General features: G+C 44.9%; 1 protein-coding gene across 2 annotated transcripts in view; it reads left to right on the top strand.

The window, feature by feature from the left end:
• The first annotated feature begins 1199 nt into the window (after nt 1-1199).
• Nucleotides 1200-27603, top strand: part of sh3rf2 (SH3 domain containing ring finger 2) — a 44565-nt gene continuing 18161 nt past the window's right edge. The window contains exons 1-2 of one of the 2 annotated variants that reach the window (XM_036943369.1): nt 1200-1336; nt 1873-2344. In XM_036943369.1, coding sequence (XP_036799264.1) covers nt 1895-2344 — 450 coding nt within the window. In that variant the 5' untranslated portion in view covers nt 1200-1336; nt 1873-1894. Of the gene's footprint in view, nt 1337-1872; nt 2345-27005; nt 27389-27603 lie in introns of those variants that run through there. The other variant, XM_036943370.1, reaches the window with a different exon arrangement.

The raw sequence follows: 27603 nt of genomic DNA, 5'->3' as shown, positions 1-27603 counted from the left end.
AAAGGCAGCCAAGCATCAGGTCTTATTCTGGTGACGTGATGATTGATGCTTGGCTGCCTTTTGACAAATAACAATTTTTTATTGGAAAGCAGTATCAAGCTCATCACCATCCAATTTCACCACCCTGTGAAGTTCATCACAATTTATTTCATTTCTTGTCTAATAAACTGCATGTTTTCCTGAGTCGTAGTGGGAGGACCACACAACATATCATCATCGCTGGACTCCAGTACTTCCATATGATGGTTATTATATCAATATTTGTGCATGTGGCGTTTCCACTGCCATTTCTCACATAATTACAGCGTATTTTGTTTTGTAGACATTAGTAGTTTGCCGACAGATTGGCTGTATCCATCTGGCCTTTCGTGACATTTCTTTTATCTGACTTGAACTTTACTCGTATGAAAAGGTTGGATGGAAACCTGGTTAACATGGGTAAATCATTTATCCATTGGATGTAAGAAAGGGAACTTGGAGTTTGGAGTTGAGTGTGTGGATGAAATGCTAGCCATGAATGGCATTTCATCACCCACATCATCATCACCACCACCACCACAGTCCTCCTCTTCTTACTCGCCTCATCATTGTCATTTAACTGACATAAATAAGTTCAAAGAGTTTCCAAAAAAATGCATTAAATGTCAGAGGTTTGAGCCTGAAATATTACAGTATTTCTTTATTGCCCTGTTATAATACGTAGTTAAAAGATGGTAATAGCAGATGTCTCTATTTTCCGATTAAATGTGTGAAATGTGCCTTCTACCACTAGAGGGAGGACATGATACATGATAGAGAGAGACAGCCGGCTCGGACAACAGAGGCAATTTCATGACACTTCAAATCATTAGCCTGCTGATAGGCCTACTTATTTCTGCCAGCATCAATTTCTATTGTACAGATACAATCTTCATTATAGCTTCACAGTAGTACACATTTTCTATTCAGTTAAATACTCACCCATCACATTGTCACAGGCCGTATATGGTCAGGCCTACTTCAAAATATTCCATAAGAAAAATAACTATTACCGTTTTGATAAACTAAGAAAGATAATGTAGGTGACTTGTATGTATTTTACAGTTTGGCGATTGACGATATAGCCCGCTGTGTGGTGATGGTTTGGTTACGGGCTGACTACGTACCTTTCCAGTTTTGATTGTTTACAACCACATATAATGATTTAGTGGTGAAATCTCCGCCACCTACCAGTCAAGGGTTAAGGAATGAGACGTGTAAACCGATACGAGTGTCTGGCTTGCAAAACGTGTTCAGTTTAGACGTGGGAATGTTTGTTAGCATACTTGCCTTTAGAAGAGTGTTACCGACAAAAGAGGTAGGCTATGTATTGATATTGTGGACAAATATGTGGTTTGAATTTAAAACATTGCATTGAAACGCGTGTCTGTAAATCGACAAGGAGATTTGTCAATTGTGTGGCTTTCCACTGCGTCAGCGGAGGCGCCAGAGACAGTTCCAGCGAGTAACCAATTTCTTTGCCATTTATTTTCATACGTTTATTGAAATCTACCGTATACTGTCTGTAATTTTAACAAGCACGGTACGTTATTCATTACAGCGAGTATGTTGGTGTTTTTCGATTGAGTAGACAGGTATGTCGCTTGGTATTGCACTTCCGGTTACCTGAACAGTCGGCCTAACCGCAGGTGACATGACACTTGTGCGCGATCTGCACAGCTCAAGAGAAGAAGAAACCATATTCGATGCGATGTTTACAAATGGAAAGTATTATCACTAGCCTGTATTTAATGTAATAACAATACATTACGTAGTATAGAATTGTATACATGGGAGATTTTTTTTAAAGGAAAATCTTTATATAACTTATGATTTCTTTATCCTCCTTTCCAGAATGCTGTAATCAGTCTGATGAATGAGAACACACAGCCACACCGAAGCAGAACCCTGCACCCATTCTAAGATGGAGGAGCTGGCTGTGTTGGACTTATTGACGTGCCCGCTGTGTTTAGAGCGGCTGGATGTTTCAGCCAAGGTCCTGCCTTGCCAGGATACCCCCTGGAAGCCCAGCCTGCATCAACAGGAGAACTCCAGGCCCGGGGCCAAGATTGCGCTCCACTGCCCAGAGTGTCATACCCTGGTCCAGGCCAAGTCGGTGGAGGAGCTGCCCCCTAACCTCCTGGTTCGCCTCTTGAAGGGGCTCAACCAGGGGTCCATGGAGCCAGGTCGGGACAGGAACAAACCGTCTGTCCGATATATGGAAACCTCTGCCAGGGGCAGGGAGGCCCAGCAGCAGCATCAGAAACAACAACAGAACCCACAGTCTGATCAGCAGCACAGAGAGAGGCAGCATGGAAAGAATGAGGTGAGTAGCTAGCTGGGTGTTATTATGGATCCACTCTCCTTTGAAGTTATGATGTGAAACTCACTCAATGACTAGTGCAGAATGACAGCACCAACTGGTATTCTGTTACTAAACTTTACATTTGGACTGATCTTCAACTAAATGTGTTTTGGTAAAATGTGTTAAGTGTGCAAATAGTTGTTTGGTTTGTTTAACTTTAATCACTGGTTTTTGTTTGACATACATTTTAAAGTGGAAAATACTGCTGATATAGTGCTCCTACAGGGATTTGATCCATGCTGGTATACAGTAGTGCTCCTACAGTGATTTGATCCATGCTGGTATACAGTAGTGCTCCTACAGGGATTTGATCCATGCTGGTATACAGTAGTGCTCCTACAGGGATTTGATCCATGCTGGTATACAGTAGTGCTCCTACAGGGATTTGATCCATGCTGGTATACAGTAGTGCTCCTACAGGGATTTGATCCATGCTGGTATACAGTAGTGCTCCTACAGTGATTTGATCCATGCTGGTGTACAGTAGTGCTCCTACAGGGGTTTGATCCATGCTGATATAGTGCTCATACAGGGATTTGATCCATGCTGGTATAGTGTTCCTATGGGGATTTGATCCATGCTGATATAGTGCTCCTACGGGGATTTGATCCATGCTGGTATACAGTAGTGTTCCTACAGTGATTTGATCCATGCTGGTATACAGTAGTGTTCCTACAGGGATTTGATCCATGCTGGTAAAGTGCTCCTACGGTGATTTGATCCATGTTGGTATACAGTAGTGCTCCTACAGTGATTTGATCCATGCTGGTGTACAGTAGTGTTCCTACAGGGATATGATCCATGCTGGTATACAGTAGTGCTCCTACAGGGATATGATCCATGCTGGTATACAGTAGTGTTCCTACAGTGATTTGATCCATGCTGGTATACAGTAGTGCTCCTACAGTGATTTGATCCATGCTGGTATACAGTAGTGTTCCTACAGGGATTTGATCCATGCTGGTATACAGTAGTGCTCCTACAGGGATATGATCCATGCTGGTATACAGTAGTGTTCCTACAGGGATATGATCCATGCTGGTATACAGTAGTGCTCCTAGAGTGATTTGATCCATGCTGGTATACAGTAGTGCTCCTACAGGGATATGATCCATGCTGGTATACAGTAGTGTTTCTACAGTGATTTGATCCATGCTGGTATACAGTAGTGCTCCTACAGTGATTTGATCCATGCTGGTATACAGTAGTGTTCCTACAGGGATTTGATCCATGCTGGTATACAGTAGTGTTCCTACAGGGATTTGATCCATGCTGGTATACAGTAGTGCTCCTACAGGGATATGATCCATGCTGGTATACAGTAGTGTTCCTACAGGGATATGATCCATGCTGGTATACAGTAGTGCTCCTAGAGTGATTTGATCCATGCTGGTATACAGTAGTGCTCCTACAGGGATTTGATCCATGCTGGTAAAGTGCTCCTACGGTGATTTGATCCATGCTGGTATACAGTAGTGCTCCTACAGGGATATGATCCATGCTGGTATACAGTAGTGTTCCTACAGGGATTTGATCCATGCTGGTATACAGTAGTGCTCCTACAGTGATTTGATCCATGCTGGTAAAGTGCTCCTACGGTGATTTGATCCATGTTGGTATACAGTAGTGCTCCTACAGTGATTTGATCCATGCTGGTGTACAGTAGTGTTCCTACAGGGATATGATCCATGCTGGTATACAGTAGTGCTCCTACAGGGATATGATCCATGCTGGTATACAGTAGTGCTCCTAGAGTGATTTGATCCATGCTGGTATACAGTAGTGCTCCTACAGGGATATGATCCATGCTGGTATACAGTAGTGTTCCTACAGGGATTTGATCCATGCTGGTAAAGTGCTCCTACGGTGATTTGATCCATGCTGGTATACAGTAGTGCTCCTACAGGGATATGATCCATGCTGGTATACAGTAGTGTTCCTACAGGGATTTGATCCATGCTGGTATACAGTAGTGCTCCTACAGTGATTTGATCCATGCTGGTATACAGTAGTGTTCCTACAGGGATATGATCCATGCTGGTATACAGTAGTGCTCCTACAGGGATATGATCCATGCTGGTATACAGTAGTGTTCCTACAGTGATTTGATCCATGCTGGTATACAGTAGTGCTCCTACAGTGATTTGATCCATGCTGGTATACAGTAGTGTTCCTACAGGGATTTGATCCATGCTGGTATACAGTAGTGCTCCTACAGGGATATGATCCATGCTGGTATACAGTAGTGTTCCTACAGGGATATGATCCATGCTGGTATACAGTAGTGCTCCTAAAGTGATTTGATCCATGCTGGTATACAGTAGTGCTCCTACAGGGATATGATCCATGCTGGTAAAGTGCTCCTACGGTGATTTGATCCATGCTGGTATACAGTAGTGCTCCTACAGGGATTTGATCCATGCTGGTAAAGTGCTCCTACGGTGATTTGATCCATGCTGGTATACAGTAGTGCTCCTACAGGGATATGATCCATGCTGGTATACAGTAGTGCTCCTACAGTGATTTGATCCATGCTGGTATACAGTAGTGTTCCTACAGGGATATGATCCATGCTGGTATACAGTAGTGTTCCTACAGGGATTTGATCCATGCTGGTATTTTTCTCCTACGGTGATTTGATCCATGCTGGTATACAGTAGTGCTCATACAGGGATTTGATCCATGCTGGTATACAGTAGTGCTCCTACAGGGATTTGATCCATGTTGGTATAGTGCTCCTACAGGGATTTGATCCCATTCATGGCTAGAATTTCATCCACACACTCAACTCCAAACTCCAAGTTCGCCTTCTTACATCCAATGGATAAATGATTTACCCATGTTAACCAGGTTTCCATCCAACCTTTTCATACGAGTAAAGTTCAAGTCAGATAAAAGAAATGTCACGAAAGGCCAGATGGATACAGCCAATCTGTCGGCAAACTACTAATGTCTACAAAACAAAATACGCTGTAATTATGTGAGAAATGGCAGTGGAAACGCCACATGCACAAATATTGATATAATAACCATCATATGGAAGTACTGGAGTCCAGCGATGATGATATGTTGTGTGGTCCTCCCACTACGACTCGGGAAAACATGCAGTTTATGCAGTTGCTTTCCACTAAATAATTGTTATTTGTGAAAAGGCAGCCAAGCATCAATAATCATGTCACCAGAATAAGACCTGATGCTTGGCTGCCTTTTGACAAATAAAAATGATCTAGCATTTATCCATAATAATGTCATCATAAAAGTAGCCTACTAGCAACAACCGGATGTTCCGGTTTTCATGAGAAATGGAAAGACCCTGTGAACCCACTTCCGCTTTTGGACATTAACAAGGCTACATAGACGATAGAGGCCTCCAGTGGCCAAAATGCCGTATTACCATGGGCAGCGCCATCACCAGGAAATACTGCACCATTTTAACGTAGTCAACTGGGTGGGACTTCCGACTTCACTGTCTGATCCCTGTTGGTTGACACTGTTGGAGTCATGTCCAACCGGGTCATCAGGAGAGATCAACTAATCGTGAAGAAGAAAATGTACTACTTCAAAATGGAGATGGCCTCAAAGGCGCTGTCACAGACGCCATAATTGCACGGATACAATGAGGCCTCTTTCCATCTCTATGGGCCACACCCCATCTTAACTCCTCCTCCACATTTACTGGGTTGAACAGTGCAGTTCTTCTCGTCCAACATAGTAAATGTCAATCCTGTACACCCCAATTAGTATGGTATGTTACGTTTCCTATGGTATGTATTCATTTCTGGTTGTCCATCATCCATTTAGTATGATATGTTACGAATTACAATCAAATAAACATTTTATTGTCACGTGCCAAATACAACGGGTGTAGACCTTTCTGTGAAATGCTTACTTACGAGCTCTTTCCCAACAATACAGAGTTAAAAAGTAAGAACAATTTGCTTAATAAAAAAAAGGATATAGTAAGATAATAACATGGCTATATACAGGGAGTACCAGTACCGAGTCAATGTGCAAGGGTACGAGGTAATAACATGGCTATATACAGGGAGTACCAGTACCTAGTCAATGTGCAGGGGTACGAGGTAATAACATGGCTATATACAAGGAGTACCAGTACCAAGTCAATGTGCAGGGGTACGAGGTAATAACATGGCTATATACAGGGAGTACCAGTACCGAGTCAATGTGCAGGTGTACGAGGTAATAACATGGCTATATACAAGGAGTACCAGTACCGAGTCAATGTGCAAGGGTACGAGGTAATAACATGGCTATATACAAGGAGTACCAGTACCGAGTCAATGTGCAGGGGTACGAGGTAAAAACATGGCTATATACAGGGAGTACCAGTACCGAGTCAATGTGCAAGGGTACGAGGTAATAACATGGCTATATACAAGGAGTACCAGTACCGAGTCAATGTGCAAGGGTACGAGGTAATAACATGGCTATATACAGGGAGTACCAGTACCGAGTCAATGTGCAAGGGTACGAGGTAATAACATGGCTATATACAAGGAGTACCAGTACCGAGTCAATGTGCAAGGGTACGAGGTAATAACATGGCTATATACAAGGAGTATCAGTACCAAGTCAATGTGCAGGGGTACGAGGTAATAACATGTCTATATACAAGGAGTACCAGTACCGAGTCAATGTGCAGGGGTACGAGGTAATAACATGGCTATATACAAGGAGTACCAGTACCGAGTCAATGTGCAAGGGTACGAGGTAATAACATGGCTATATACAAGGAGTACCAGTACCGAGTCAATGTGCAGGGGTACGAGGTAATAACATGTCTATATACAAGGAGTACCAGTACCGAGTCAATGTGCAGGGGTACGAGGTAATAACATGGCTATATACAAGGAGTACCAGTACCGAGTCAATGTGCAAGGGTACGAGGTAATAACATGGCTATATACAAGGAGTACCAGTACCGAGTCAATGTGCAAGGGTACGAGGTAATAACATGGCTATATACAAGGAGTACCAGTACCGAGTCAATGTGCAGGGGTACGAGGTAATAACATGGCTATATACAAGGAGTACCAGTACTGAGTCAATGTGCAAGGGTACGAGGTAATAACATGGCTATATACAAGGAGTACCAGTACCGAGTCAATGTGCAAGGGTACGAGGTAATAACATGGCTATATACAAGGAGTACCAGTACCGAGTCAATGTGCAGGGGTACGAGGTAATAACATGTCTATATACAAGGAGTACCAGTACCGAGTCAATGTGCAGGGGTACGAGGTAATAACATGGCTATATACAAGGAGTACCAGTACTGAGTCAATGTGCAAGGGTACGAGGTAATAACATGGCTATATACAAGGAGTACCAGTACCGAGTCAATATGCAGGTACATATTACCTCAATTACACATGTAGGTAGGGGTTAAAAGTGACTAGGCAATCAGGATAGGTAATAAACAGAGTAGCAGCAGCAGATGTGAAGAGTGATAAAGTGTGTGAAAATGTGTGTGTGTGTGGCGTCAATATGCTTGTGTGTGTTTTGTGTGTATTGGAGTGTCAGTGTAGTATGTGAGTGTGTGGGTAAAGTCCAGTGAGTGTGCATAGAGCCAGTGCAAGAGACTCAGTGCAATTTTTTTCTTCGATTCGTACAATCTGTTACAACTTTGCAAAACGTATCATATGGTACGAATTCCAATTCGTTGTGGCTAACGTTAGCTAAGTGGCTAATGCTAACATTAGCTAGGTGGCTAACGTTAGCTAGGTGGCTAATTGCCTTTAAATTGTTTAACTTGGGTCAAACGTTTCGGGTGGCCTTCCACAAGCTTCCCACAGTAAGTTGGGTGAATTTTGGCCCATTCCTCCTGACAGAGCTGGAGTAACTGAGTCAGTTTTGTAGGCCTCCTTGCTACCACATGCTTTTTCAGTTCCGCCCACACATTTTCTATAGGATTGAGGTCAGGGCTTTGTGATGACCACTCCAATACCTTGACTTTGTTGTCCTTAAGCCATTTTGCCACAACTTTGGAAGTATGCTTGGGGTCATTGTCCATTTGGAAGACCCATTTGTGACCAAGCTTTAACTTCCTGACTGATGTCTTGAGATGTTGCTTCAATATATCCACATCATTTTCCCGCCTCATGATGCCATCTATTTTATGAAGTGCATCAGTTCCTCCTGCAACAAAGCACCCCTACAACATGATGCTACCACCCCCATGCTTCACGGTTGGGATGGTGTTCTCTGGCTTGCATGCGTCCCTTTTTTTCCTCCAAACATAACAATGGTCATTATGGCCAAACAGTTCTATTTTTGTTTCATCAGCCCAGAGGACATTTCTCCAAAAAGTTGGACTTATTTCTTTATTGCCCTGTTATAATACAGTGATTTGATCCATGCTGGTATACAGTAGTGCTCCTACAGTGATTTGATCCATGCTGGTATTTTTCTCCTACGGTGATTTGATCCATGCTGGTATTTTTCTCCTACGGTGATTTGATCCATGCTGGTATACAGTAGTGCTCATACAGGGATTTGATCCATGCTGGTATAGTGCTCATATAGGGATTTGATCCATGCTGGTAAAGTGCTCCTACAGGGATTTGATCCATGCTGGTATACAGTAGTGCTCCTACGGTGATTTGATCCATGCTGATATAGTGCTCCTACAGTGATCGTAGTAAGAGGCTCTTATCTGAGCAGTTCAATAGAAATAACAGTCAAGCTAAGTTTACTGACAGGTTTCATGACTGTTGAAACACTTCTTCTTTCAACACCTTGTTGTGTACTCCGCTGGCTTCGCTGGAGGAGATCAGAACGGCTGTTCTGAGACTTTCTGTGAATACAGTTCCTGACTCCCCCTCCTTAGTTTGTCAGACTTGACTGAGGCCCAAATGGCTCCCTGTGTTGTACACTACCTTTGGGCCCTGTGCAAGTCTAGCGTCCTGTCCAGGGGGGTGTACATCAAGCTGCCTCATGCTACGAAAACAGGAGATGGGAGCAGGATCCTTTCTGGCTGGCACAAGCCAAGGCTCCTTACCTACTGTTGACCAGAGCCCTTTGCGTTAGTAGTGCACTATATAGGGAATAGGGTGCCATTTGGGAGGCAGAGTAGATCGAGGTCAGAGACTCAGAGTCCTGTGTTACACCAGAAGGAAAAGCAGGTGATTGTCTTGGCAACGAGACGCCGTTTACATCTGACATCATGGGAAAGTAGAAGAAGCACGGCATGGAAACAGTTAGGGGCTTCTCGCCCCCAAACTGTTCAAACACACAATTTGTTTTTATTTGACTACTTTTATGAATAATTTCCTTCATTACAAATATCCAACAAGACTCTACAGAACGTCAGGGCTATCCAGTTACATTACAGGGCCATCCAGTTACATCACAGGGCTATCCAGTTACATTACAGTTCCAGTTACATTACAGGGCTATCCAGTTACATTACAGGGCTATCCAGTTACATTATAGGGCTATCCAGTTACATTACAGTTCCAGTTACATTACAGGGCTATCCAGTTACATTACAGGGCCATCCAGTTACATTACAGTTCCAGTTACATTACAGGGCTATCCAGTTACATTACAGTTCCAGTTACATTACAGGGCTATCCAGTTACATTACAGGGCTATCCAGTTACATTACAGGGCCATCCAGTTACATTACAGTTCCAGTTACATTACAGGGCTATCCAGTTACATTACAGGGCTATCCAGTTACATTACAGGGCTATCCAGTTACATTACAGGGCTATCCAGTTACATTACAGGGCTATCCAGTTACATTACACTGCAATCCAGTTACATTACAGGGCTATCCAGTTACATTACACTGCTATCCAGTTACATTACAGTTCCAGTTACATTACAGGGCTATCCAGTTACATTACAGGGCTATCCAGTTACATTACAGGGCTATCCAGTTACATTACAGGGCTATCCAGTTACATTACAGGGCTATCCAGTTACATTACAGTTCCAGTTACATTACAGGGCTATCCAGTTACATTACAGGGCCATCCAGTTACATTACAGTTCCAGTTACATTACAGGGCTATCCAGTTACATTACAGGGCTATCCAGTTACATTACAGGGCTATCCAGTTACATTACAGGGCTATCCAGTTACATTACAGTTCCAGTTACATTACAGGGCTATCCAGTTACATTACAGGGCCATCCAGTTACATTACAGTTCCAGTTACATTACAGGGCTATCCAGTTACATTACAGGGCTATCCAGTTACATTACAGGGCTATCCAGTTACATTACAGGGCTATCCAGTTACATTACAGGGCTATCCAGTTACATTACACTGCTATCCAGTTACATTACAGGGCCATCCAGTTACATTACAGTTCCAGTTACATTACAGGACTATCCAGTTACATTACAGGGCTATCCAGTTACATTACAGGGCCATCTAGTTACATTACAGTTCCAGTTACATTACAGGGCTATCCAGTTACATTACAGGGCTATCCAGTTACATTACAGGGCTATCCAGTTACATTACACTGCTATCCAGTTACATTACAGGGCCATCCATTTACATTACAGTTCCAGTTACATTACAGGGCTATCCAGTTACATTACAGGACTATCCAGTTACATTACAGGGCTATCCAGTTACATTACAGGGCCATCTAGTTACATTACAGTTCCAGTTACATTACAGGGCTATCCAGTTACATTACAGGGCTATCCAGTTACATTACAGGGCTATCCAGTTACATTACAGGGCCATCCAGTTACATTACAGGGCTATCCAGTTACATTACAGGGCTATCCAATTACATTACAGGGCTATCCAGTTACATTACAGGGCTATCCAGTTACATTACAGGGCTATCCAGTTACATTACAGGGCTATCCAGTTACATTACAGGGCTATCCAGTTACATTACAGGGCCATCCAGTTACATTACAGGGCTATCCAGTTACATTACAGGGCCATCCAGTTACATTACAGGGCCATCCAGTTACATTACAGGGCTATCCAGTTACATTACAGGGCCATCCAGTTACATTACATGGCCATCCAGTTACATTACAGGGCTATCCAGTTACATTACTGTCTTCGATGGTCACACACAGCACTGCTGGTTTTGTTTATTCCTGTGTAATTAATAGACCAATGAATCTCAATGAATGTCATCGATTAACCAGCGATTTCAAACACCTCATTGTCCCGGATTCACACCCTTATAGAAAAAATACATTCAGCTGTCCTCCAGTTAAGAACAAAATAGACCTGTTCTGCATATACAGTGCCTTGCGAAAGTATTCGGCCCCCTTGAACTTTGCGACCTTTTGCCACATTTCAGGCTTCAAACATAAAGATATAAAACTGTATTTTTTTGTGAAGAATCAACAACAAGTGGGACACAATCATGAATTGGAACGACATTTATTGGATATTTCAAACTTTTTTAACAAATCAAAAACTGAAAAATTGGTCGTGCAAAATTATTCAGCCCCTTTACTTTCAGGGCAGCAAACTCTCTCCAGAAGTTCAGTGAGGATCTCTGAATGATCCAATGTTGACCTAAATGACTAATGATGATAAATACAATCCACCTGTGTGTAATCAAGTCTCCGTATAAATGCACCTGCACTGTGATAGTCTCAGAGGTCCGTTAAAAGCGCAGAGAGCATCATGAAGAACAAGGAACACACCAGGCAGGTCCGAGATACTGTTGTGAAGAAGTTTAAAGCCGGATTTGGATACAAAAAGATTTCCCAAGCTTTAAACATCCCAAGGAGCACTGTGCAAGCAATAATATTGAAATGGAAGGAGTATCAGACCACTGCAAATCTACCAAGACCTGGCCGTCCCTCTAAACTTTCAGCTCATACAAGGAGAAGACTGATCAGAGATGCAGCCAAGAGGCCCATGATCACTCTGGATGAACTGCAGAGATCTACAGCTGAGGTGGGAGACTCTGTCCATAGGACAACAATCAGTCGTATATTGCACAAATCTGGCCTTTATGGAAGAGTGGCAAGAAGAAAGCCATTTCTTAAAGATATCCATAAAAAGTGTCGTTTGAAGTTTGCCACAAGCCACCTGGGAGACACACCAAACATGTGGAAGAAGGTGCTCTGGTCAGATGAAACCAAAATTGAACTTTTTGGCAACAATGCAAAACGTTATGTTTGGCGTAAAAGCAACACAGCTCATCACCATGAACACACCATCCCCACTGTCAAACATGGTGGTGGCAGCATCATGGTTTGGGCCTGCTTTTCTTCAGCAGGGACAGGGAAGATGGTTAAAATTGATGGGAAGATGGATGGAGCCAAATACAGGACCATTCTGGAAGAAAACCTGATGGAGTCTGCAAAAGACCTGAGACTGGGACAGAGATTTGTCTTCCAACAAGACAATGATCCAAAACATAAAGCAAAATCTACAATGGAATGGTTGAAAAATAAACATATCCAGGTGTTAGAATGGCCAAGTCAAAGTCCAGACCTGAATCCAATCGAGAATCTGTGGAAAGAACTGAAAACTGCTGTTCACAAATGCTCTCCATCCAACCTCACTGAGCTCGAGCTGTTTTGCAAGGAGGATGTGCAAAACTGATAGAGACATACCCCAAGCGACTTACAGCTGTAATCGCAGCAAAAGGTGGCGCTACAAAGTATTAACTTAAGGGGGCTGAATAATTTTGCACGCCCAATTTTTCAGTTTTTGATTTGTTAAAAAAGTTTGAAATATCCAATAAATGTCGTTCCACTTCATGATTGTGTCCCACTTGTTGTTGATTCTTCACAAAAAAATACAGTTTTATATCTTTATGTTTGAAGCCTGAAATGTGGCAAAAGGTCGCAAAGTTCAAGGGGGCCGAATACTTTCGCAAGGCACTGTACCTCCTGGCAAATGTACAGTAACAAACTCTATTTTCCCATCCTGTGTCCAGTTCATTGCCAGAGCCCTGTACGACCACAGACAGAACGTCCCGGGAGTGATTGACATGGCGTCTGGTGACATCATCATTCTGAGACAGAAGGTGGATGAGAACTGGTATTATGGAAACACGAACAGCAGTAGTGGGCTGGTCGCTGCTAACGTGATACAGATTATTGACCAGCAGCATAAGACTCCACCACAGTGTCAATCCCAAAAACAGTCCCAATCCCAGACCCAGCCACAATTCCAGTCTCAGCCTTTAGCCCTCTGCAAAGCCCTGTACGACTTTGACTCCAAAGAGATGGACGTGAATCTGGATGACTGCAAGGACTGTCTCACCTTCCACAAGGTGCGTCTGCCTGTCTCTCTTTAACTGTATATACTACTACAGGGACAGGCTTGAATTACTTTGATGTATTTGAGACCCACAGGCTGTTTTTCCTGGAGACCCACAGGCTGTTACTCCTGGAGACCCACAGGCTGTTACTCCTGGAGACCCACAGGCTGTTACTCCTGGAGACCCACAGGCTGTTACTCCTGGAGACCCACAGGCTGTTACTCCTGGAGACCCATAGGCTGTTACTCCTGGAGACCCACAGGCTGTTTTTCCTGGAGACCCACAGGCTGTTTTTCCTGGAGACCCACAGGCTGTTTTTCCTGGAGACCCACAGGCTGTTTTTCCTGGAGACCCACAGGCTGTTTTTCCTGGAGACCCACAGGCTGTTTTTCCTGGAGACCCACAGGCTGTTTTTCCTGGAGACCCACAGGCTGTTTTTCCTGGAGACCCACAGGCTGTTTTTCCTGGAGACCCACAGGCTGTTTTTCCTGGAGACCCACAGGCTGTTTTTCCTGGAGACCCACAGGCTGTTTTTCCTGGAGACCCACAGGCTGTTACTCCTGGAGACCCACAGGCTGTTTTTCCTGGAGACCCACAGGCTGTTTTTCCTGGAGACCCACAGGCTGTTTTTCCTGGAGACCCACAGGCTGTTTTTCCTGGAGACCCACAGGCTGTTTTTCCTGGAGACCCACAGGCTGTTACTCCTGGAGACCCACAGGCTGTTACTCCAGCCAAGTTGATGTTGTTCTCCAGGTCTCCTCAAATTAAAAATATACTCTATTTTATACCATCTATTGCATCTTGCCTATGCCACTCGGTCATTGCTCATCCATAGATTTGTATGTACAGTTGAAGTCAGAAGTTTACATACACTTAGGTTGGAGTCATTAAAACTCGTTTTTCAACCACTCCACAAATTTCTTGTTAACAAACTATAGTTTTGATAAGTTGGTTAGGACATCTAATTTGTGCATGACACAGGTAATTGTTTACAGACAAATTATTTCACTTATAATTCACTGTAAAACAGTTTGAGGTCGACCGATTAATCAGAATGGCCGATTTAATTAGGGTTGATTTCAAGTTTTCATAACAATCGGAAATTGGTATTTTCGGACGCCGATTTTGCTGGCAAAACACACGAAAGTGCTGTTTGAATGAATGCTTACGAGCCTGCTGGTGCCTACCATCGCTCAGTCAGACTGCTCTATCAAATCATACACTTAATTATAACATAATAACACACAGAAATACGAGCCTTAGGTCATTAATATGGTCGAATCCGGAAACTATCGTCTCGAAAAACAAAACGTTTATTCTTTCAGAACCTTTCCGTATTTTATCTAACGGGTGGCATCCATCAGTCTAAATATTGCTGTTACATTGCACAACCTTCAATGTTATGTCATGATTGCGTAAAATTCTGGCAAATTAGTTCAACGAGCCATGCGGCCCAAACTGTTGCATATACCCTGACTCTGCGTGCAATGAACGCAAGAGAAATGACACAATTTCACCTGGTTAATATTGCCTGCTAACCTGGATTTCTTTTAGCTAAATATGCAGGTTTAAAAATATATACTTCTGTGTATTTATTTAAAGAAAGGCATAGATATTTATGGTTAGGTACAGTCTTGCAACGATTGTGCTTTTTTCGCAAATGCGCTTTTGTTAAATCATCCCCCGTTTGGTAAAGTTGGCTGTCTTTGTTAGTAAGAAATAGTCTTCACACCGTTGGCAATGAGCCAGGCAGCCCAAACTGCTGCATATACCCTGACTCTGTTGCAAGAGAAGTGACACCATTTTTCCTAGTTAAAATAAATTCATGTTAGCAGGCAATATTAACTAAATATGCAGGTTTAAAAATATATACTTGTGTATTGATTTTAAGAAACGCATTGATGTTTATGGTTAGGTACACGTTGGAGCAACGACAGTCCTTTTTCGCAAATGCCACCGCATCGATTATATGCAACGCAGGACACGCTAGATAAACTAGTAATATCATCAACCATGTGTAGTTAGCTAGTGAATATGATTTATTGATTGTTTTTTCAAGATAAGTTTAATGCTAGCTAGCAACTTACCTTGGCTTCTTACTGCTTTCGCGTAACAGGCAGGCTCCTCATGGAGTGCAATGTAATCAGGTGGTTAGAGCGTTGGACTAGTTAACTGTAAGGTTGCAAGATTGAATCCCCTGAGCTGACAAGGTAAAAATCTGCTGTTCTGCCCCTGAACAAGGCAGTTAACCCTCTGTTCCCCAGTAGGCCGTCATTGAAAATAAGAATTTATTCTTAACTGACTTGCCTAGTTAAATAAACCATATCTTTTTTTAAATCTGCAAAAATCGGCGCCCAAAAATAACGATTTCCGATTGCTATGAAAACTTGAATTCGGCCCTAATTAATCGGCCATTCCGATTAATCGGTCGACCTCTAATCCCAACCGTGAAGCACGGGGGTGGCAGCATCATGTTGTAGGAGTGCTTTGCAGCATTAGGGACTGGTGCACTTCACAAAATGCATGGCACCATGAGGCAGGAAAATGATGTGGATATATTGAAGCAACATCTCAAGACATCAGTCAGGAAGTTAAAGCTTGGTCACAAATGGGTCTTCCAAATGGACAATGACCCCAAGCATACTTCCAAAGTTGTGGCAAAATGGCTTAAGGACAACAAAGTCAAGGTATTGGAGTGGCCATCACAAAGCCCTGACCTCAATCCCATAGAAGATGTGTGGAGGAGAGGAGGCAAGGAGGCCTATACAAACCTGACTCAGTTACTCCAGCTCTGTCAGGAGGAATGGGCCAAAATTCACCCTACTTATTGTGGGAAGCTTGTGGAAGGCTACCCGAAACGTTTGACCCAAGTTAAACACTTTAAATGCAATGCTACCAAATACTAATTGAGTGTATGAAAACTTCTGACCCACTGGGAATGTGATGAAAGAAATAAAAGTTTAAATTAATCACTCTCGCGACTATTATTCTGACATTTCACATTCTTAAAATAAAATGGTGATCCTAACTGACCTAAGACAGGGCATTTTTTACTAGGATTAAATGTCAGGAATTGTGAAAAACTGAGTTTAAATGTATTTGGCTAAGGTGTATGTAACCTTCCGACTTCAACTGTAGATATTCTTATTCCATCCCTTTACTTAGATTTGTGTGTAATAGGTAGTTGTTGTGGAATTGTTAGATTACTTGATAGATATTGCTGCACTGTCGGAACTAGAAGCACAAGTATTTCACTACCCTCGCAATAACATCTGCTAACCAACGGACTTGCCTAGTTAAATAAAGGTCAAATAAAATTGTAAGCATTTGGATTGATGATAAAACTGCCTTTTAAAACACACGTTGAAAAACTAACGAATTAAGTTCGGGTTCCTCTATAGAAATAAGTCCTGCCTTACTTTTGAAAACAGGAGGAAGATTGTTCAAGCATCGCTCCTCCCCGTACTTGACTATAGTGATTTAATCTACATGGATGCAATAGCCTCTGGTTTAAAACATTTAGATTCAGTCTATCACTCAACCTTGTGTTTTATCACTGGAGACAATTTTTGTACACATCATTGCCTTTTATATAGTTCTGTTGGCTGGGAGTCTCTGACTACCAGAAGGGCCCAACATTGGCTGTCAGTTTGAGGTATAACTCTTTGTCTGGAAGGGACAGTTTGAGGCATAACTCTCTGGTCTGGAAGGGACAGTTTGAGGTGTAACTCTCTGGTCTGGAAGGGACAGTTTGAGGTGTAACTCTGGTCTGGAAGGGACAGTTTGAGGTATAACTCTGGTCTGGAAGGGACAGTTTGAGGCATAACTCTCTGGTCTGGAAGGGTCAGCTTGAGGTGTAACTCTCTGGTCTGGAAGGGACAGTTTGAGGTGTAACTCTCTGGTCTGGAAGGGACAGTTTGAGGTGTAACTCTCTGGTCTGGAAGGGTCAGCTTGAGGTGTAACTCTCTGGTCTGGAAGGGACAGTTTGAGGCGTAACTCTCTGGTCTGGAAGGGACAGTTTGAGGCATAACTCTCTGGTCTGGAAGGGACAGTTTGAGGCATAACTCTCTGGTCTGGAAGGGACAGTTTGAGGCATAACTCTCTGGTCTGGAAGGGACAGTTTGAGGTGTAACTCTCTGGTCTGGAAGGGTCAGCTTGAGGTGTAACTCTCTGGTCTGGAAGGGACAGTTTGAGGTGTAACTCTCTGGTCTGGAAGGGACAGTTTGAGGCATAACTCTCTGGTCTGGAAGGGACAGTTTGAGGTATAACTCTCTGGTCTGGAAGGGACAGTTTGAGGTGTAACTCTCTGGTCTGGAAGGGTCAGTTTGAGGCGTAACTCTTTGTCTGGAAGGGACAGTTTGAGGTATAACTCTCTGGTCTGGAAGGGTCAGCTTGAGGTGTAACTCTCTGGTCTGGAAGGGTCAGTTTGAGGCGTAACTCTTTGTCTGGAAGGGACAGTTTGAGGTATAACTCTGGTCTGGAAGGGACAGTTTGAGGTATAACTCTGGTCTGGAAGGGACAGTTTGAGGTATAACTCTGGTCTGGAAGGGACAGTTTGAGGTATAACTCTCTGGTCTGGAAGGGACAGTTTGAGGTGTAACTCTCTGGTCTGGAAGGGACAGTTTGAGGTGTAACTCTGGTCTGGAAGGGACAGTTTGAGGTGTAACTCTCTGGTCTGGAAGGGACAGTTTGAGGTATAACTCTCTGGTCTGGAAGGGACAGTTTGAGGTGTAACTCTCTGGTCTGGAAGGGACAGTTTGAGGCATAACTCTCTGGTCTGGAAGGGACAGTTTGAGGTGTAACTCTCTGGTCTGGAAGGGACAGTTTGAGGTATAACTCTCTGGTCTGGAAGGGTCAGCTTGAGGTGTAACTCTCTGGTCTGGAAGGGACAGTTTGAGGTGTAACTCTCTGGTCTGGAAGGGACAGTTTGAGGTGTAACTCTCTGGTCTGGAAGGGACAGTTTGAGGTATAACTCTCTGGTCTGGAAGGGACAGTTTGAGGTATAACTCTCTGGTCTGGAAGGGACAGTTTGAGGTGTAACTCTCTGGTCTGGAAGGGTCAGTTTGAGGTGTAACTCTCTGGTCTGGAAGGGTCAGTTTGAGGCGTAACTCTTTGTCTGGAAGGGACAGTTTGAGGTATAACTCTGGTCTGGAAGGGACAGTTTGAGGTATAACTCTCTGGTCTGGAAGGGACAGTTTGAGGCGTAACTCTCTGGTCTGGAAGGGACAGTTTGAGGCATAACTCTCTGGTCTGGAAGGGACAGTTTGAGGCATAACTCTCTGGTCTGGAAGGGACAGTTTGAGGTGTAACTCTCTGGTCTGGAAGGGACAGTTTGAGGTATAACTCTCTGGTCTGGAAGGGACAGTTTGAGGTGTAACTCTCTGGTCTGGAAGGGACAGTTTGAGGTATAACTCTGGTCTGGAAGGGACAGTTTGAGGTGTAACTCTCTGGTCTGGAAGGGACAGTTTGAGGTGTAACTCTCTGGTCTGGAAGGGACAGTTTGAGGTATAACTCTCTGGTCTGGAAGGGACAGTTTGAGGCGTAACTGGTCTGGAAGGGACAGTTTGAGGTATAACTCTGGTCTGGAAGGGTCAGTTTGAGGTATAACTCTGGTCTGGAAGGGACAGTTTGAGGTATAACTCTGGTCTGGAAGGGACAGTTTGAGGTGTAACTCTCTGGTCTGGAAGGGACAGTTTGAGGTGTAACTCTCTGGTCTGGAAGGGACAGTTTGAGGTGTAACTCTCTGGTCTGGAAGGGACAGTTTGAGGTATAACTCTGGTCTGGAAGGGACAGTTTGAGGTGTAACTCTCTAGTCTGGAAGGGACAGTTTGAGGTATAACTCTGGTCTGGAAGGGACAGTTTGAGGTGTAACTCTCTGGTCTGGAAGGGACAGTTTGAGGTGTAACTCTCTGGTCTGGAAGGGACAGTTTGAGGTGTAACTCTCTGGTCTGGAAGGGACAGTTTGAGGTGTAACTCTCTGGTCTGGAAGGGACAGTTTGAGGTATAACTCTGGTCTGGAAGGGACAGTTTGAGGTGTAACTCTTTGTCTGGAAGGGACAGTTTGAGGTATAACTCTCTGGTCTGGAAGGGACAGTTTGAGGCGTAACTGGTCTGGAAGGGTCAGCTTGAGGTGTAACTCTCTGGTCTGGAAGGGTCAGTTTGAGGCGTAACTCTTTGTCTGGAAGGGACAGTTTGAGGTATAACTCTCTGGTCTGGAAGGGACAGTTTGAGGCGTAACTGGTCTGGAAGGGACAGTTTGAGGTATAACTCTGGTCTGGAAGGGTCAGTTTGAGGTATAACTCTGGTCTGGAAGGGACAGTTTGAGGTATAACTCTGGTCTGGATGGGACAGTTTGAGGTGTAACTCTCTGGTCTGGAAGGGACAGTTTGAGGTGTAACTCTCTGGTCTGGAAGGGACAGTTTGAGGTGTAACTCTCTGGTCTGGAAGGGACAGTTTGAGGTATAACTCTCTGGTCTGGAAGGGACAGTTTGAGGCATAACTCTCTGGTCTGGAAGGGACAGTTTGAGGTGTAACTCTCTGGTCTGGAAGGGACAGTTTGAGGTATAACTCTGGTCTGGAAGGGACAGTTTGAGGTATAACTCTCTGGTCTGGAAGGGACAGTTTGAGGCGTAACTCTCTGGTCTGGAAGGGACAGTTTGAGGCATAACTCTCTGGTCTGGAAGGGACAGTTTGAGGCATAACTCTCTGGTCTGGAAGGGACAGTTTGAGGTGTAACTCTCTGGTCTGGAAGGGACAGTTTGAGGTATAACTCTCTGGTCTGGAAGGGACAGTTTGAGGTGTAACTCTCTGGTCTGGAAGGGACAGTTTGAGGTATAACTCTGGTCTGGAAGGGACAGTTTGAGGTGTAACTCTCTGGTCTGGAAGGGACAGTTTGAGGTGTAACTCTCTGGTCTGGAAGGGACAGTTTGAGGTATAACTCTCTGGTCTGGAAGGGACAGTTTGAGGCGTAACTGGTCTGGAAGGGACAGTTTGAGGTATAACTCTGGTCTGGAAGGGTCAGTTTGAGGTATAACTCTGGTCTGGAAGGGACAGTTTGAGGTATAACTCTGGTCTGGAAGGGACAGTTTGAGGTGTAACTCTCTGGTCTGGAAGGGACAGTTTGAGGTGTAACTCTCTGGTCTGGAAGGGACAGTTTGAGGTGTAACTCTCTGGTCTGGAAGGGACAGTTTGAGGTATAACTCTGGTCTGGAAGGGACAGTTTGAGGTGTAACTCTCTAGTCTGGAAGGGACAGTTTGAGGTATAACTCTGGTCTGGAAGGGACAGTTTGAGGTGTAACTCTCTAGTCTGGAAGGGACAGTTTGAGGTATAACTCTGGTCTGGAAGGGACAGTTTGAGGTGTAACTCTTTGTCTGGAAGGGACAGTTTGAGGTATAACTCTCTGGTCTGGAAGGGACAGTTTGAGGCGTAACTGGTCTGGAAGGGTCAGCTTGAGGTGTAACTCTCTGGTCTGGAAGGGTCAGTTTGAGGCGTAACTCTTTGTCTGGAAGGGACAGTTTGAGGTATAACTCTCTGGTCTGGAAGGGACAGTTTGAGGCGTAACTGGTCTGGAAGGGACAGTTTGAGGTATAACTCTGGTCTGGAAGGGTCAGTTTGAGGTATAACTCTGGTCTGGAAGGGACAGTTTGAGGTATAACTCTGGTCTGGATGGGACAGTTTGAGGTGTAACTCTCTGGTCTGGAAGGGACAGTTTGAGGTGTAACTCTCTGGTCTGGAAGGGACAGTTTGAGGTGTAACTCTCTGGTCTGGAAGGGACAGTTTGAGGTATAACTCTCTGGTCTGGAAGGGACAGTTTGAGGCATAACTCTCTGGTCTGGAAGGGACAGTTTGAGGTGTAACTCTCTGGTCTGGAAGGGACAGTTTGAGGTATAACTCTGGTCTGGAAGGGACAGTTTGAGGTATAACTCTGGTCTGGAAGGGACAGTTTGAGGCATAACTCTCTGGTCTGGAAGGGACAGTTTGAGGTGTAACTCTCTGGTCTGGAAGGGACAGTTTGAGGTATAACTCTGGTCTGGAAGGGACAGTTTGAGGTATAACTCTGGTCTGGAAGGGACAGTTTGAGGCATAACTCTCTGGTCTGGAAGGGACAGTTTGAGGTATAACTCTCTGGTCTGGAAGGGACAGTTTGAGGTATAACTCTGGTCTGGAAGGGACTGTTTGAGGTGTAACTCTCTGGTCTGGAAGGGACAGTTTGAGGCGTAACTCTGGTCTGGAAGGGACAGTTTGAGGTATAACTCTCTGGTCTGGAAGGGACAGTTTGAGGCGTAACTCTCTGGTCTGGAAGGGACAGTTTGAGGCGTAACTCTGGTCTGGAAGGGACAGTTTGAGGTGTAACTCTGGTCTGGAAGGGACTGTTTGAGGTATAACTCTCTGGTCTGGAAGGGACAGTTTGAGGCGTAACTCTGGTCTGGAAGGGACAGTTTGAGGTATAACTCTCTGGTCTGGAAGGGACAGTTTGAGGTATAACTCTCTGGTCTGGAAGGGACAGTTTGAGGTATAACTCTGGTCTGGAAGGGACAGTTTGAGGTGTAACTCTGGTCTGGAAGGGACAGTTTGAGGTATAACTCTGGTCTGGAAGGGTCAGTTTGAGGTGTAACTCTCTGGTCTGGAAGGGACAGTTTGAGGTGTAACTCTGGTCTGGAAGGGACAGTTTGAGGTGTAACTCTCTGGTCTGGAAGGGACAGTTTGAGGTATAACTCTGGTCTGGAAGGGACAGTTTGAGGTGTAACTCTCTGGTCTGGAAGGGTCAGTTTGAGGTGTAACTCTCTGGTCTGGAAGGGACAGTTTGAGGTATAACTCTGGTCTGGAAGGGACAGTTTGAGGTGTAACTCTCTGGTCTGGAAGGGACAGTTTGAGGTGTAACTCTCTGGTCTGGAAGGGTCAGTTTGAGGTGTAACTCTCTGGTCTGGAAGGGACAGTTTGAGGTATAACTCTGGTCTGGAAGGGACAGTTTGAGGTTTAACTCTCTGGTCTGGAAGGGACAGTTTGAGGTATAACTCTGGTCTGGAAGGGACAGTTTGAGGTATAACTCTTTGTCTGGAAGGGACAGTTTGAGGTTTAACTCTCTGGTCTGGAAGGGTCAGTTTGAGGTGTAACTCTCTGGTCTGGAAGGGACAGTTTGAGGTATAACTCTGGTCTGGAAGGGACAGTTTGAGGCGTAACTCTCTGGTCTGGAAGGGACAGTTTGAGGTGTAACTCTCTGGTCTGGAAGGGTCAGCTTGAGGTGTAACTCTCTGGTCTGGAAGGGACAGTTTGAGGTATAACTCTCTGGTCTGGAAGGGACAGTTTGAGGTGTAACTCTCTGGTCTGGAAGGGACAGTTTGAGGTATAACTCTCTGGTCTGGAAGGGACAGTTTGAGGTATAACTCTCTGGTCTGGAAGGGACAGTTTGAGGTGTAACTCTCTGGTCTGGAAGGGACAGTTTGAGGTGTAACTCTCTGGTCTGGAAGGGACAGTTTGAGGTATAACTCTCTGGTCTGGAAGGGTCAGCTTGAGGCATAACTCTCTGGTCTGGAAGGGACAGTTTGTGGTGTAACTCTCTGGTCTGGAAGGGACAGTTTGAGGTATAACTCTCTGGTCTGGAAGGGACAGTTGGAGGCATAACTCTCTGGTCTGGAAGGGACAGTTTGAGGCATAACTCTCTGGTCTGGAAGGGACAGTTTGAGGTATAACTCTCTGGTCTGGAAGGGACAGTTGGAGGTATAACTCTGGTCTGGAAGGGACAGTTTGAGGCATAACTCTGGTCTGGAAGGGACAGTTTGAGGCGTAACTCTCTGGTCTGGAAGGGACAGTTTGAGGCATAACTCTCTGGTCTGGAAGGGACAGTTGGAGGCGTAACTCTGGTCTGGAAGGGACAGTTTGAGGCGTAACTCTGGTCTGGAAGGGACAGTTTGAGGCGTAACTCTGGTCTGGAAGGGACAGTTTGAGGCGTAACTCTGGTCTGGAAGGGTCAGTTTGAGGTATAACTCTCTGGTCTGGAAGGGACAGTTTGAGGCATAACTCTCTGGTCTGGAAGGGTCAGTTTGAGGCATAACTCTCTGGTCTGGAAGGGACAGTTTGAGGCATAACTCTGGTCTGGAAGGGACAGTTTGAGGTATAACTCTCTGGTCTGGAAGGGACAGTTGCGGATTTTGAGGATAAATGTTGTAAAGGAGAACTGCACCTGTTTTGATTGATGTGTAATTTTGTCTGTCGATTTTGAATGTAATTTGTTGTACTGTGTAATTGTACATTTATAGTGTCCCAGGGTACCCTTGTAAATGGGACCCTGGTCTCCAGGAGTTACCCCTGGTTAAATAAAGCTAAAAAGAAATATAGGACTACACCTTCTTGTTAAATGGAACTAATCATCCAGACCGTGATTCATTTAGTCAGATGTGTTCGTACTGGCCATGCACACCCTGTGGGTCGCCACATTGAGAGGCCTGTCCTGACAGAGTAGTTTCTAGCATGTGAATACATTACTTTCTTTCTCAGAGATTGTGTCGTTCTTATTCAAATTAGGTATAGGGTTAGGGTTAGGGTTAGGGTTTGATCAGTTGATTATTAGTTAACAGATCATTGTGTATAAACCCACCGTACCTTGGTGCTCTGTACCCATCAAGCCTGTAGTTAGTAGATTCATAAAATAATATTCATCAACACTTCTACTTCAAATTTACTTATTTCAGATCTCAAATTTTCATTTCTGCACTTCTTTTAAAGGCTCTGAGAAAAACAATAGAAACTTATAAACCCACTAGCTCTTTGTCTGTCTCTACCTTCTTTCTTTCTTTCTTTCTTTCTTTCTTTCTTTCTTTCTTTCTTTCTTTCTTTCTTTCTTTCTTTCTTTCTTTCTTTCTTTCTTTCTTTCTTTCTTTCTTTCTTTCTTTCTTTCTTTCTTTCTTTCTTTCTTTCTTTCTTTCTTTCTCCCAGAGACCTCTGATGCAGTGTTTCTTACCGTGAAGGAGGGAGGATTAGAGAGGAAGGACTTATATAAAGGTCTTAGCACTCTCTCATTCACACTCTGCATTAAGGAACACATTCTAGCAATGCTTCTTTGGAAAGCAGATGGTTGCAAAGAATTTGAAAACAAATCCAATTTTGAAAAACTCCCATATCTACTGGGTGAAATACCACAGTGTGCAATCGCAGCAGCACGATTTGTGACCTGTTGCCAAGAGAAAATGGCAACCAGTGAAGAACAACAACCTATATTTCTGTTTATTTTCCCTTTTGTACTTTTTGCACATCATTACTGTCACGCCCTGGCCATAGAGAGGCTTTTATTCTCTATTTTGGGTAGGCCAGGGTGTGACTAGGGTGGGCGTTCTAGTTTAGTTTCTATGTTTTCTGTTTCTATGTTTTGGCTGGGTATGGTTCTCAATCAGGGACTATCGTTGTCTGTGATTGGGAATCATACTTAGGCAGCCTGTTTTGCCACCTTAGTTGTGGGTAGTTGTCTATGCGTAGAGGGGGGGGGCTGTACGTAACGAGGGGGGGGGGGGGGGCTGTACGTAACGAGGGGGGGGGGGGGGCTGTACGTAACGAGGGGGGGGGGGGCTGTACGTAACGAGGGGGGGGGGCTGTATGTAACGAAGGGGGGGCTGTACGTAACGAGGGGGGGGGCTGTACGTAACGAGGGGGGGGGGGGGGGGCTGTACGTAACAAGGGGGGGGGGTGTACGTAACCAGGGGGGGGGGGGGGGGGGCTGTACGTAGAGAGGGACAGGAGAGAGAGAGAAGGGCTGTACGTAGAGAGGAACAGGAGAGAGAGAGAGAGGGGCTGTACGTAGCGAGAGAAGGGCTGTACGTAGAGAGGAACAGGAGAGGCCTACAGACAGAGTAGATGCCACATTGTGTTGAAGGGAGGAGGGATTGAGTGAGGAGCTTCTCTGAGTGGTTCCTTCTGCAGGTGTAACACTCTCTGTTCTTAACACGTTACATGTGCTGCCTCTTACTCACCTAGTCTCTCTTTCCTTCGCTCTCCTTCTCTCTCTCTCTCCTTCTCTCTCCTCTCTCTCTCTCCTCTCTCTCTCTCTCTCCTTCTCTCTCTCTCCTCTCTCCTCTCTCTGCTGAGGCAGTACTTTGATTCATACCTAAATGTCAGACCTCCTGCCTTCGGAACTGCAGTGTACTGAGGAGAATAGCTCTAATCCTACTCTCTCTGCTGAGTCTGGCCCAAATCCCTATAAAGTGCACTACTTTTGCCCAGGGCCCTTTTCTATTTTCCTAATTTCCTATCCGCCACTCTCTTCTTTTCTATTTTTACCCTTCCACTCTTCTTTCTTCTCCTCTCTGACCTTCCACTCTTCTGTCTTCTCCTCTCTGACCTTCCACTCTTCTGTCTTCTCCTCTCTGACCTTCCACTCTTCTGTCTTCTCCTCTCTGACCTTCCACTCTTCTGTCTTCTCCTCTCTGACCTTCCACTCTTTCCTCTTCTCCTCTCTGACCTTCTGTCTTCTCCTCTCTGACCTTCCACTCTTTCCTCTTCTCCTCTCTGACCTTACACTCTTCTGTCTTCTCCTCTCCGACCTTCCACTCTTTCCTCTTCTCCTCTCCGACCTTCCACTCTTTCCTCTTCTCCTCTCTGACCTTACACTCTTCTGTCTTCTCCTCTCTGACCTTCCACTCTTTCCTCTTCTCCTCTCTGACCTTCCACTCTTTCCTCTTCTCCTCTCTGACCTTCCACTCTTCTGTCTTCTCTCTGACCTTCAACTCTTCTGTCTTCTCCTCTCTGACCTTCCACTCTTCTGTCTTCTCCTCTCTGACCTTCCACTCTTCTGTCTTCTCCTCTCTGACCTTCCACTCTTCTGTCTTCTCCTCTCTGACCTTCCACTCTTCTGTCTTCTCCTCTCTGACCTTCCACTCTTCTGTCTTCTCCTCTCTGACCTTCCACTCTTTCCTCTTCTCCTCTCTGACCTTCCACTCTTTCCTCTTCTCCTCTCTGACCTTCCACTCTTCTGTCTTCTCCTCTCTGACCTTCCACTCTTTCCTCTTCTCCTCTCTGACCTTCCACTCTTCTGTCCTCTCCTCTCTGAACTTCCACTCTTCTTTTCACTTTTAGATTTTCATATTTATCCCTCTGTTTTCCTGTTATGTTCTCTCTTCTCTGTCTCTCTGAGCCTGCGTCCTCTCCTCTACACCCCGTGTCAGGCAGTGAAGCGTAAGGACACAGTAATGCTTTCTGTGCTTGGATGGCATAACAGCACATCACTGTAGGGAGTGAGAGCATTAGCACTGTCTGCCTGTCTGTCTGTTTGTCTACCTTCCTTCCTTCCTTCCTCGCTCTCTGCCTCCCTCCCTCCCTCCCTTCCTTCCTCCCTGCCTGCCTGCCGGCCTGCCTGCCTCTCTGTCTACCTTCCTTCCTTCCTGCCTGGTCTGGTCTGGTCTGGTCTGGTCTGGTCTGCCTGCCTGCCTGCCTGCCTGCCTGCCTTCCTTCCTTCCTTCCTTCCTTCCTTCCTTCCTTCCTGCCAGTCTGCTTTGCCTGTTTAGCAGCCTCGCTCTGCTCCACTCTGCCTCCTGCTCCTCTTAACACCAGTCACGACTGACTGCCTATCTCAACTGGTGCTTTTCTGCCTGCCTGCCTGACTGCTTAGAGCCTAGCCAACAAGTGCAGGATGAGAGCTGGGGAGTGAGAGAGTACAGGGCTCTTTAAAACAGCTGCGTCACAGATCAGAGAAGACCACAGTGGAATGAGAGTACAGGCCTCTTTAAAACAGCTGCGTCACAGATCAGAGAAGACCACAGTCAGGATCCATGGGATGTCAGGTAAAGAGGCTGAGAGAGGGAGAAGGAGGAGGGAGGAAGAACATTTTCCTCTCTGTTTGTGATCAACACTTTTATTTTCACTCGGAGATTAGGAGTGAGTGGGTTCTCTATTTATGCTTGGTCTCTCTCTCTCTCTCTCTCTCTCTGTCTCTCTCTCTGTCTCTCTCCTCTGTTCTCTTACTCTGATCATTTGAGATCTGATGTGTTTCTTCTCT

This window comes from Oncorhynchus mykiss, chromosome 14, assembly GCF_013265735.2.
Source record: "Oncorhynchus mykiss isolate Arlee chromosome 14, USDA_OmykA_1.1, whole genome shotgun sequence".
In the NCBI taxonomy this organism is placed as follows: domain Eukaryota; kingdom Metazoa; phylum Chordata; class Actinopteri; order Salmoniformes; family Salmonidae; genus Oncorhynchus; species Oncorhynchus mykiss.
Note: the sequence above shows the minus strand (reverse complement) of the source record. Positions and strands in the feature narration are given on the sequence as shown.